The sequence below is a fragment of the Salmo salar genome, chromosome ssa20 (assembly GCF_905237065.1).
Source record: "Salmo salar chromosome ssa20, Ssal_v3.1, whole genome shotgun sequence".
Taxonomy (NCBI): domain Eukaryota; kingdom Metazoa; phylum Chordata; class Actinopteri; order Salmoniformes; family Salmonidae; genus Salmo; species Salmo salar.
Window position 1 is genome coordinate 57,649,367 of NC_059461.1, and position 13,927 is coordinate 57,663,293.

At 39.8% G+C, this 13,927-nt stretch overlaps 1 protein-coding gene across 1 annotated transcript in view; it reads left to right on the forward strand.

The window, feature by feature from the left end:
• The first annotated feature begins 3,391 nt into the window (after positions 1–3,391).
• The window catches only part of LOC106580923 (ubiquitin-associated and SH3 domain-containing protein B), a 43,630-nt gene continuing 33,094 nt past the window's right edge, over positions 3,392–13,927 (forward strand). Inside the window, exon 1 of the mRNA XM_014162481.2 lies at positions 3,392–3,699. Within this exon, the coding sequence (XP_014017956.1) occupies positions 3,572–3,699 (128 nt within the window). The 5' untranslated portion in view covers positions 3,392–3,571. The remainder of the gene's footprint in view (positions 3,700–13,927) is intronic.

The following is a 13,927-nucleotide window of genomic DNA, read 5'->3' on the forward strand; positions in this document are numbered from 1 at the left end:
TAATAAAAGCTGAAATAAATCATCCTCTCTACTATTATTCTGACATTTCACATTCTTAAAATAAAGTGGTGATCATAACTGACCTAAGACAGGGAATATTTACTAGGATTAAATGTCAGGAATTGTGAAAAACTGAGTTTAAATGTATTTGGCTAAGGTGTATGTAAACTTCCGACTTCAACTGTATCTAGTACTGGTGCCAATGATATCTATGGTGCCACCAACTAGTCTGGTGCAGCCATCTAAGGTGGCAGTGACTTTATATTCACACAGCTTCTAAGGAAAGGTTCTTAAGGTTTACATACCAAATGTCATGTCCCCATGTCCATCGATTCAGTTTTTATAGCCCTCGGGTGAGATGTTGCTATCTAGTGGTGTGGCGTGGCTGACTTTGAATGCAGTGACTAATCATTCTCAAATTCATTATAGGCTAGTTCATTTCGTTTTTTTTTATCAAATCTTGAGTCAATCTGACGTATCATTCATGAGAAAATGATTTTTAAACTATTTTTTTTGCATTAGTATATGTGCTAACGCACATCTGTAGGTACAGTGTGGCCATATTTGAATGCAACTATTTATTCTCTCAAAACCATAAAAGACTGATATAATGAGATATCAATACCAAATTCAGTGTGGTTCATCTTAAGGACATCCATGGTAGCGACGACAAGTTTCAAGTTGATAGGCCACTATCACTATTTTGATTTGTCATTAACTTAGCCATCTTTTGACCAATCCCTTAGCTTTTCTCAAACTAGTTAAGACATGTACCATGGGCCTACATTCCACATTTGGTGTCATTTGGTCCTATGGTTCACTAGAAGAAGATTTTTTAAGTATTTCTTGCGTATTGTAGCATATTACCGTATGTGCTAATATGCATATACTGTTGCCATATATTTCTCAAACTCTTTATGGACTATTGTAAGTCCAAAGAGCAAATATGGAGTGAATCTGACTGTCTATGATATTATGATTTTATGCATTCGCGTTACAAAGTCAAGAAAGTGTTAGTTTCCTTATTTTTTAAGATATCATTGCAAACTTAACATGGTACATCATGGTAATATTTGATGACCCTAAAATGTTTCGAGCTGATAGGCCATTGTGGGGTGGATTTAAGAAGGATTTAAATGGACCAGTAAATTTTTTTTCTTCTGATTTATCAATATCTCAGCCATCTCTTAACCAATCCTTTATCTTTTCTCAAACTAAGTGAAGAGATGACCATTGAGGCAAATTTGTTCAACATGAGGAAAGACACCTACATACAAAGTTTCAAGTCTTTACGTCAAATCGGGCGATGGATATGAGGGTTTAAGTTAGACTGCTTATAATAGTGCCACCTACAGGGGATTACACTCCTATGGACATGAGCAACCTGCCACTGTTCTGGTTAGCTTATCTGACAGCGCTGGCTCAACTGTAAGACACACACACACACACACACACACGGTAAGCTCAGTTGGCAGGCAGCAATGTTCACCAAGGTCGAGTTCAATTCCATTGGGAATTTCAGTTTTTCTTCCTGTACTGATGGAATTATCACTTCATCGATTTTGATATGGCTTAAAGAGCCAATCTAGGATCTTAAGCACAACAAATTTGTAATGTTTAAAACGTATATATGTATTTGCAGGATGTAACATATCATATAAAATGGATGATGTAGTACACAATTTGATGACAGAGTACACAAAAAACAGGGACCACTTTTGGCTCGTAAGCACCACTCAAAACTATTGGCTGAAGTTATACAAACGTTTGAGAGTGAATCTTTAAGTGAGCATTACCGGGTAATGTAACGGTTGGGTTCTCTTGTCCTCCACAGGGTTGCACTGCAGGGAATGGACTGGAGCAGGCTGGCCCAGTTGATGGATGAGAATTTAGAACTGTGATGGTAAAGACAAGCGTGACATCCTTTGAGTCTGTCATTGATTTGAGGCAGTTAATCTCTTTGCTCCCATGAATTAGGCTTTTATATCTGCGACCTTGGAAAGATAAAACATGATCGCCAAATGTCATAGAGCCAGAAAGATTTTCCTGACCACATGACCTGATCAGGAAAAACTCATGGCCCTAAAGAGTTGATTGTCATCAACGAACAGTATGATTTTACATAGTAAGATGTAAGGGCAACTTTTTGTTCACACAGGAAACCACTAATACTGGTACAATCTCTGTCCTATAGGTCTGAGTACACAGAAGACTGTTTGGGACCAGGTAATCTCAAAATGGTGCAACTGGCAAGACAGGTACAGTATAGAGTTACAATTTTCAAGATTATCTTATCTTTTCCTATTATGTTTCTTTGTACTTTTTGTTCATCATTCGTTGTGTTTGCTTACATTGCTTGTCAATGCAGTTTGGCTCAGCTGCGAAACTGCCCGGCAGTGGTGGTGCTGTAGTGGGCTTGTATCTGGATCAAGGAAGACTGATAAGACTTATACTTTCACATCTTAAACAAAACTGTATACTGTGTACGCAGTGAAATCAATGTAAAAGAGCTTAATTATTTGTCATAGTTTGGTCACTTTATTTTGATAGTCCCACATAAATGGTTAATTGATGCTCAAACTATCAACTGCAACTCTGTTATATAACTCGACTTAACTTGAAACACCACGGCTTCCTACTGTTAGGGCTAAAGTTTGTTGATAGTGCTTGAGCATCTATAAACGGGTCCATCTGTAGGCTCTACTATAGAGGACTATCCAAATCCAGTGTTACCCATACAGTAGTAATGCTGCGCATGTCTTTGCTTTGACACTAGGCGGAGATGAGGAAAGCGTTCTGTGTGATTGTACCATATAACCCATCTGGTACCATTGCAACCAACAGCCTAGGATGATTTTAAATGATTTATAATGGACATCATTATAATCAATCAAATGTAAAATCTGTAGCTAAGATAACACAACATTATATTTTTCTCTTCATGTGGGCAGATTTGTAGCCCATGATATCCTGTATGAATGGTATATGATGAGACAGTTGTGAATTGAATGTGCCATGTAATGGTTTGTGAGTCATTTTATAAATGTAACACATTGTCTTTTTATGAACGTTGAATAAATATGGATTATAAATTTTTAGACAAATGCAGTTTATTAGTAGCCTAATTTCACTTATTTATTATTTATTTATTTACCATATTAATACGTTACTCTGTATTACATATTGCTCACTATCTACAATTCTCTTTTATTGTTGTTTCAAACGTTTTGAGGACACAAATTGTAAACATCAAAGCTATACTGAATAGTCTATTATTATGCTAGTATGCCTATTATTATTCGGCTACTATAATTTAGGATACTGCTATGGGTCCCATACAGAGTACAGGCGAAAATTCATAATAAATCCCGTGCGCTCTGCACATATCTTTCCTTTTTAAATTTAAAACGCAGCAGCAGACATAATTCGAGTTTCTGGGGGCGGAGAGGGAGCGCCCGCGACCGCACTTGCTCACACAAATTATCGGTTATAGACTATTAGATATCTTTCCCCACCAATCGCTACAGTATCGTAGACTGGATCCAGACTGAAACCAATGGAATCCTGAATCATGGCTGCAAAAGAGGATCTCTTCAGCAAAATCATCCCGCGAAGCCTTCGTCCGAAAGTAACGGGCACTGTGAAATATGGATCGAATTTGGACGTCCTTTTATCGATGGGTTTCCCCAAAGCCAGGGCGTAAGTAGTGTACTTTATCCGAGTCACTCGTAGAGGTAAACACTAGCTCTTTGGGTATAGTTTTAGCATGTTAAAATGACAATTTGTATTGTTAAAAGTAATGTTTTCAACGCACTGTCGTATTTCATCTTTGAAGGCAATGTATCGATCCCCATTCTCTTTCTCACCATGCGCAATTGGCTGGCAGTTGCCTACTTTTCCTCATGACCAGAAACTCTCACGCAACCTGGACTCAGGGGTAGGGGTAGACGTATTATACTAAACTAAAATCCGGGACACTCAAGTTAGTATGATATGTTACGTTGGTATGGTATGTATTATTTTTGGATCCATTTCGTATGATGTGTTACGAATTACAATTCATATGATGTGTTGCGAATTACAATTCGTATGATGTGTTACGAATTACAATTCGTGCAATATGTTACGAATTTGTAAGAAGTACAGTGCCTTCAGAAAGTATTCACACCCCTTGACTTTTCCACGTTTTGTTGTGTTACAGCCTGATTTTAACATTTATTAAATTAAGATTTTCTATCACTGGCCAACACACATTGCTCCATAATGTCAGTGGAAATATGCTTTTAGACATTTTTTACAAATTAATAAAAAATGAAAAGCTGAAATGTCGAGTCAATAAGTATTCAACCCCTTTGTTATGGCAAGCCTAAATAAGTTTACAAGTAAAAATGTATCACTTAACAAGTCACATAATAAATTGCATGGACTCACTCTGTGTGCAATAATAGTCTTGAGGATTTTTGAATGACTACCTCATCTCTGTACCCCACACATACAATTATATGTAAGATCTCTCAGTCGAGAGACCACAAAGACCAGGGAGGTTTTCCAATGCCTTGCAAAGAAGGCTACCTATTGGTAGATGGTAAAAAAAAAATATTTAGACATTGAAAATCCCTTTGAGCATGGTGAAGATAATAATTACACTTTTGATTGTGTTTCAATATACCCAGTTACTACAAAGATACAGACATCCGGAGAGGAAGGAAACCGCTCAGGGATTTCATGGTGGTGACTTTAAAACAGTTACAGAGTTTAATGGCTGTGAACTGAGGATGGATCAACAACATTATAGTTACTCCACAGTACTAACCTACATGAGTGAAAAGAAGGAAGCTTTTACAGAATAAAAATTCCAAAACATGCATCCTGTTTGCAATAACGCACTAATGTAAAACTGATACAAAATTAGGCAAAGAAAATAACTTTTTTTCCAGAATGCAAAGTGTTATGTTTGGGGAAAATCCAACACATCACTGAGTACCACTCTTCATATTTCCAAGCATGGTGGTGGATGCATCATGTTATGGGTATGCTTGTCATTGGCAATGACTAGGGAGTTTTTTAGGATAGAAAGAAATGGAATAGAGCTAAGCACAGGTAAAATCCTAAAGGAAAACGTGGTTCATTCGGCTTTTCAACAGACAATGGGAGGCAAATTCACCTTTCAGCAGGACAATAACCTAAAATACAAGGCCAAATATATACTGGAGTTGCTTACCAATATGACATTGAATGTTCCTGAGTGGCCTAGTTACAGTTTTGACTGAAATCAGCTTGAGAATCTATGGCTTGAAAATGGCTGGCTAGCAATGATCAACAACCAACTTGACAGAGCTTGAAGAATTTGATAAATAATAATGTGCTATTATTGTACAATCCAGGTATGTAAAGCTCTTAGAGACTTACCCAGAAAGACACAGCTATAATCGCTGCCAAAAGGTGATTCTAACATGTTGACTGAGGGGTGTGGAATACTTATGTAAATTAGATATTTCTATATTTAATTTTCAATACATTTGCAAACATTTTTAATAACATGTTTTCACTTTGTCATTATGGGGTATTGTGTGTAGATGGGCAAGGAAAAATATATTTAATCCATTTGAATTCAGGCTGCAACACAAAATGTGGATTAAGTCAAGGGGTATGAATACATTTTTGAAGGCACTGTGTGATATGTTATGAATTCCAATTTGTTGTGGCTAACGTTAGCTAAGCAAGGGGCTAGGCATTAAGGTTAGGGTTAGGAGTTAAGTTAACGGGTTAAGGGTAGGGGAAGGGTTAGCTAACATGCTAAATAGTTGCAAAGTAGCTAAAAAGTAGTTTCAAAGTAGCTAAAAAGTACTAAGTAGTACGTTTATTAGCTAAAATTGTCTGCGATGAGATTCGAACACACAACCTTTGGGTTACTTGTTTTAATGGTGTTGGTTGTTTGTCTTGATTTTCTAGTGTTGATTTTAGTTTTTTAATCAACCGTTAGTGGTCACATGAAATTACTTATGCGCTGCTTGTAAAACCCATACAGCGCTGTGAAGCGCATAGCCAGAGATCTGATGTCATGTATAGCATGTTACTGTACGGCCACTAACTTCCAATTTAGGTTTATTAGTGCCCAAATCTTCCAATTTCAACAAGTATACGTGTACGACTGTAAAGGGCTACCATATCATACTAATTTGAGTGGCCCGAATTGCCCAGATTGTTATATCTATTTTATGAGGCCAGGCTGTTACTTAAGGTAAAAACCAAAAGGTAGGTGGATGGTCGTATAACCAGTGGTGGTTCTAGACCATTTCAACTGGGGGGGGGGGGGCAAGCTGGGGCCAGTTGTACTGTTAGAGGGGCCAGTTACATTAGACGTTATTGTTGTCATATAATTTTCTTCACTGCATTGCAGGCATTAGCAGGCAAAAGACCATGTTCATAATCATTAGTGTTCCGCGTTGCCACTGTCTAATAACGGATGTGAAAAAAGAAGGATAGCAAAAATGTGTTATGTAAAAATTATTTCATACTCCACATTTAAGGGGGCCACATGGGGGTCCAAAATTGTTGTCACAGTGGCACTGCCACACCCCCCCCTCCGAACCGCCCCTGCGTATAACGTGAACACAACCTGAATCTCATCACGGACAACTTCAGCATTTTGCAACTACTTACTACTTTTTAGCTACTTAGCATGTTAGCTAACCCTTCCCCTAACCCCAAACTTAACCCTTAACATAACTATTAAACCTTAACCCTAACCCCTAGCCTAGCCAACAGTAGCCACTTAGCTAACATTAGCATTACCCACCTAGCTAACATTAGCCACCTAGCTAACTTTAGCCACAACAAATTGGAATTCGTGATGTATTATTCGTATTGCAAATTTGTAATATATTGTACAAATTGAAATGTGTAACATATCATACTAAATGGATCCACAAGTTAATACATACTATACAAAACTTAACATATTATACTAATTTCAGTGTCCCGGATTTGTTTTTACTGTATCGCGTCTATCCCTGAGTCCAGGTTGTCTTATGTAACAATACAAAACATAACATATCATACTAATTTGAGTGCCCCAGATTTTTGTTTACTATGTAACGTCTACTCTATGAAACCAGGCTGTCTCAATAGGTCATGTCATAGGCTACTGTAATCATGAATGTTGCTCTTGGTCTCGGTTGGAGTTTGATGCACAATTGACATTAATGGTAGTTGGTGGAGACTGTATGTAAGCTGTAATTCTTATAAATGCTGATGGTATTGATGAGATGAGATATACACTTCACCTACACAGATATGATAGCTAACAGAAATCGTTTTTAAGCCTGGAAGAAACTGAAATTACGTGACCTTGAAAGAGAGCAAGAGAGAGAGACTGTTTGTGTGTCATATGGATCACGCTCAATCTTATGTTTTGAGCTGAATGGATTGACTGTTCTTGATGTGACCAAATTACTGCAACACAGTATACAACTGTTATGTCAGCTGGGTCCTCACTTGGAGAGACTCACAGACTCAGACAGACCCACCATGTAAGGAAGCATTTACAGTTGTCACCATTATAGAGAGTAAATACATTGTTAACTTTTCAAACTTATGTCAATTGCATAATTTCCATGTGATCAGGATCACAACCCACATCATTGTTCAGTAAAATATTAAACATGCATCCCAGTGGTTATTATCATAGTTATTCACAATAGTATTGTTTTACATCTCACACTTTTAAGTCCCAGTCTCAAATCTGTATCACCTCCTAGACACCGAGGTCAGATGTCATAGGGAGTCTGTTGTGACTTGCATGCTGAATGGTCACAGACATTACGCATGCGTACACACACACATGGCAGTAGGAATGCCTCGAGGCTCCCTTTGTCAGCAGAGAGAGAAAGAAAGAGGGAGAGAAAATGCCTAGAAGCTGTGAGAGAAGCCACAAGCTCTTTTACATTAGACAGCCCGTGACTGCTTGGCCATGACAGAGCAAGTTATTAATAGCCTCTTCCTCTTTCTCTCTATCTCCCTCACTCAAGTATTGACCCACTACATTTCCTGACTGACTTAAAGGGACATGCACTAGGAGATACATCATATCTGTCACCTCTGTCACTGACTAGTGTTTTGGTCCAGGGAGGGGGAGAAGGGGTTGCCTGAGAGCATGTTTGATTCACTGGACACTGTGAATGGACTGAAATAGTCAAGCAGTCTGATATTCACTTAGATGCTTAGGAGAATGACAATGCAGAAGGGGAACAAAGCTGGGTCAGCATCAACTGACATTTACTAGATATTCTATGGTGGGATGAACCACAGTAGCTACAGTGTGTGAGAGATATCCCTGAGGAGTGAAAGAGCAAAAGGCAACAATGTACCGAATAACATCTGGGATGTTGAAACTCACAGTCACGAGGTGCTGTTTTTCAGACTTGCTTTCTACACATTGTCATTTTTCCAAATATACAACCCTTCAGCAGGGTTTTGATTCCAGTCGTACCTGGCGGTGCGTGCTGTGCACTCCCAAGATAAAGATAAATATAGCTGCAAGCAGCCATGCCAGGGCTCACACTTTGGCCCCATAGGGCCACCATAAGGACAAATTTGACACATTTCCCTAGGATAAACTGTAGTCCTTACCACGCTTGCCAAATATCAGAACTCAACATCAAAAGATCATGCAATATGCTTCTGGTGGATTTTGAACCAATTCTAATGATGTTGACTACTTTAAATGTCTTCTTCTCCACAACTGCTAGACCGATTGGCACCAAATTTGGTATATAGCATCTATGTACCGATATCTTTAAACACACTATTTTCCAGGACTCTACCTCAAACAATATGTCTGCTATGAGCCAATGAGCTTGCATTAATGTTTTTCCTGTCAAACGGCGCCACCATGTGGCCAAACTGAACCATACAGTACAGGTTAGCTGGACTTGTATCCCTGAGCATGTGTGCAAAATGTAATCACTCTAAGTCAAACAGATCAAGAGATATAAGCATGTGCCCGTTATAGCGCCACTGTGTGGTTGACCTGAATGTGCTTGCATACGTTGAGTATAGACAGTGTTTGGAACATCACATTTTGTTACAATACAAATATCTGTGTGTGATTTATATGCATTTATGTGCCAGACCACGCCCACATTAATATTTATTGGTCAGTAGCGGCCATGTTGTTTGAGATGCTAGCCTGGAAAATATTGGGTTGAGAGACCCTGGTCCATACATGCTATATATCATGTTTCGCGCAAATCGGTCATTCGCTGCCAGAGGAGTAGTGTCTTAACAAAGAATTATAAATGTCAGAAAATCCATCATTGCGGACCTTATGGGTTCTTGAGGCTAATTTGTTCCTTGTGAGGAGAGGGACCTATGTACCGACTAGGGTTGCAGAGGGTCGGAAACTTTCTGGTAAATTTGCTGAAATTTCCATGGGAAGTAAAGCCCTGGAATTTGGGGAATTTTGCTTAAATTCATCAAAAAAGTAGGCTTATAACAGTGAATCTTTTTTGTAGGATACACAATGCAATTCTAGGTCTTGTGGCATATTTTGGTTAAACTATTCCCAATTCAATGGAATTGCAACCCTTTGCATGCACAGTGCATTCTTCCATCACATGTACAGCTGATTCTCAAGATCTTGCACACTAATGAGATGCTATTGAGCCCACACTACTACACTGTCTGAGCCAAGGACTACATGCTTTCTGGTAAGTTTTGATTACAATACTGGGTGGGGTGAATATATATTATATGACATACATGATTTTTTTGTTAACTAGTAAATAATAGCCTACAGCAAAGAGTGTTTAAATAATTTCTAACTTGTTAACAATTTCTGATAGTTTTTGCTACCATGTGGGTTTTAGCTTGCTTGAGACTGCTAACTGAGGAGTGTTAATTCACCTGTTTCCTTACATGTTTCATTTTAAAACATTTATCTTACAAAGGAGTTGTTTAATCTAACTGCTTAGCTATTTATCTGTACATGGAATTGTATTTGTTTTTTTTACTAATTTTTCTCCTAATCTTTACAGGAAAATGCCACGGGCACTATCTGATGTGTGGAGACATTTCACTGCAGCTAATGTAGAAGGAAAAGCTGTGTAAATTTTTAAATACTGTGCCAAATCATATGTGAAGAATTTAACAAAGATGCAGAATCATCTGGCCAAGTGCATAAAATTCCCTCAGCGCTCACAACAAGCAATCTCTGACTTAAGTCCCACTACTTCTATTCGAGGTGAAAATGATGAATCAGATGACTTATCAATAGCAACAGCTCATGGTCCTCCTGGAATCATACGTTTTTTTGACGCAATGGAGGAAAGTAGTCAGAGAAATGCTGATGAATATCTTGCTTGAGCTGTGTATGCAACTGGTTCACCTCTGATACTCACAGGCAATGTGTATTGGAAGAGATTTCTGAATGTTCTTCTCCCAGCATACACCCCTCCAACCAAACATGCTTTATCTACTCATTTGCTGGATGCAGAGTTCAACAGAGTTCAAGTGAAGGTCAAGTAAATCATAGAGAAAGCAGACTGTATTGCAATCATCTCTGATGTGTGGTCAAATATTCGTGAGCAAGGAATAATTAACTACATCATCTCCACCACTCAACCAGTATTCTACAAGAGCACAGACACAAGGGACAACAGACACACCGGTCTCTACATTGCAGATGAGCTGAAGGCAGTCATCAATGACCTTGGACCACAGAAGGTATTTGCACTGGTGAAAGACAATGCCACGAACATGAAGGCTGTTTGGTCTAAAGTGGAGGAGTCCTTCCCTCACATCACATCCATTGGCTGTGCTGCTCATGCATTGAATCTGCTCCTCAAGCACATCATGGCACTGAAAACAATGGATACAGTATACAAGAGAGCCAAGGAAATGGTTAGGTATTTGAAGGGTCATCAAGTTATAGCAGCAATCTACCTCACCAAGCAAAGTGAGAAGAATTAGAGCACTACATTGAAGCTGCCTAGCAACACCCATTGGGGTGGTGTTGTCATCATGAAGAAGACTTCTGCCTGAAGCCCTACATGCCGTAGAGTACATGTTGGACCCTAAGTATGCTGGCAAGAGCATCCTGTCTGGTGCAGAAATCCACAAGGCTTATGGTGTCATCACTACCGTGTCTCGCCACCTTGGCATGGATGAGGGCAAGGTTCTTGGCAGTCTGGCGAAGTACACATCCAAGCAAGGACTTTGGGATGGAGATTCAATAGGGCAGTCGTGCCAACATATCTCATCAGCCACCTGGTGGAAGGGACTTTGTGGATCTGAGGCTCTTTCCCCTGTTGCCTCTCCATCATCCTCCAAATCCCACCAACATCAGCCACCTCAAAGCGCAACTGGTCCTTGTTTGGGAACACACACACCAAAGCACGCAACAGGCTGATCAATACAAAGGTCGAAAAATTGGTGGCCATCCAAATTTGAGGCTTTTTGAGCCTGACAACGAGCCATCCTCAACAAGGTTGGAAAGTGACAGTGAAGATGAGGCCTCAGAGTCTGATGTTCAAGAGGTGGACACTGAGGAGGTCCAGGGAGAAGACAAGAAAACCAAAGCTTTAGTTTCTGGACTATCATTTTACAGATGTATGTTGAAAACATTTTTGGGAGATGCGATGGATCATTGGGGATCATTCAATATTCCCTTTCTTTTGTTGTTCAGTGAAATCATCCCATGTGAAGAGTCAACTCATTTAATTAAAGTTAAATTCGTAACAAAACATTTTTGTATTTCTATTGGAAGGATTTAATCATTGGCAATTATGTCTACTTATGATAAGGTAAAAGGTTTATGTTTCAGTCTCCATATGATATGGTAAATATATCCAATGCAAACAACATCTACATTTAAATGGTATTAATATTAATTTGCATATATTTCCGTTAATTCCCATATATTCCCATTAATTCCCATATATTCCCCTTAATTCCCGCTGTTCTGTCCTGCCGCTGCACAGAAAACCCAGCCAAATGTATATTATCCGTGTCATCTTTCAGCCCTGACTCGGTGAAACATAAGACATTACAATGTCGTGGTATCCAATTGGTAGTTACAGTTTTGTCTCATCGCTGCAACTCCTGTACGGACTCGAGAGGCAAAGGTCGAGAGCGTGCGTCCTCCAAAACACAACCCAGCCAAGCTGCATTGCTTCTTGACACAATGCCCGCTTAACCCGGAACCCAGCTGCACCAATGTGTCGGAGGAAACACCGTACACCTGGCGACCGTGTCAGCGTCCATTGCGCCCGTCCCACCACAAGAGTCGCTAGAGCGCAATGGGGCAAGAACATCCCTGACGGCCAAACCCTCCCCTAACCCGGAAGACACTGGGCCAATTGTGCACCACCCCATGGGTCTCCCGGTCGTGGCCGGCTGCGACAGAGCCTGGACTCGAATCAGGATCTCTAGTGGCACAGCTAGCACTGCGATGCAGTGCCTTTGACCACGGTGCGGCAGGTAGCCTAGTGGTTAGAGCGTTGGACTAGTAACCGAAAGGTTGCAAGATCAAATCCTCGAGCTGACAAGGTAAAAATCTGTCGTTCTGCCCCTAAACAAGGCAGTTAACTGACTTGTTCTTAACTGACTTGCCTAGTTAAATAAAAATAAAATAAATGTAAAAGAAACTGCCACTCGTGGGGCAGACATTCGTTTTTAATGTCCCGTTGGTAGGATAGTCTCGAACAGAGATCATCCAGTTTATTTTACAGTGATTGCACGTTGGCCAATAGAACATATGTTAGAGGCGGGTTACCCACTCGCCGACAAATTCTCATAAGGCATCCCGATCTCTGCCCTCTATATTTCCATATTTTCTTCACGCGAATGACGGGGATTTGGGCCTGGTCTCGGAGAAGCAGTATATCCTTTGCGTCGTACTCATTAAAGGAAAAATCTTCGTCCAGTTCGAGGTGAGTAATCTCTGTTCTGATATCCAGAAGCTGTTTTCGGTCCTAAGTAACGGTAGCAGCAACATTATGTACAAAATAAGTTACAAACAATGCGTAAAATCACAAAAAATAGCACAGTCGGTTAGGAGCCTGTAAAACGGCAGCCATCCCTTCCAGCACCATTTTAAAGCCACGGAGAACCGGAATAATGAACGCCTACAAATATAATAGGGTTTCACCCAGCTTCGCTGCTTGAATCCCTAATGACTGTACATTTTATTAGGGCACCCCAAGGGCCAATGATTTGACCCTGCACTTGAGGCTTCTCGGTTGGTTGTGCCATGCACTCAGTATACTGGTGTAGTTGTGTCTAATGTACAACTCTGCTCTTAGGGGGAAAAGCCCTCTCTCATTTCACTTCACTGTCTGTTTGGCATCGGTTCCTTTTTATTTGGTTGATAGTAAATAATGCACTAAACATACAACACAAGAATAGAGGGTATGAAACCATGAACAGAGGGTATGAAACCTTATATTCTTGTGTTGTATGTTTAGTGCATAATTGTCTAAAGACAATCAATTAAAATGGCATTTAGCAAAGAAAATGTTTATGGCAATTGCTTGGATTCCAACAATGACCAGATACCCTATTTGCTGCCACTGACTGACATCATTCTCACAGTCTACAAACAAATTACTCTTTTGGTTTGCGTTTACACCAAGGGTTCAAAACAATACGCCTCAGAAATGCTTTTGTGAAATGCTTCCCTTGAGGTTTGTCGTTTCTCCCTCAGTGTCTGCTACGACTGACTAAAACAGTGTTCATTAATTGGAACACATTGGTACAGTTTTGATTTGATTCATTAGCATCCTCATTAGCCGACGCCAATGGCGACAGCTAGTCTGGCATTGGACAGTATTCTTCCCATCTGAATTCCTCTGTTCTTGAGCTGCTATCTCATAATCAGGCTCTGAGTTCCCAATACTCTCTGGGGACTTCATTTATACTGAGTTCC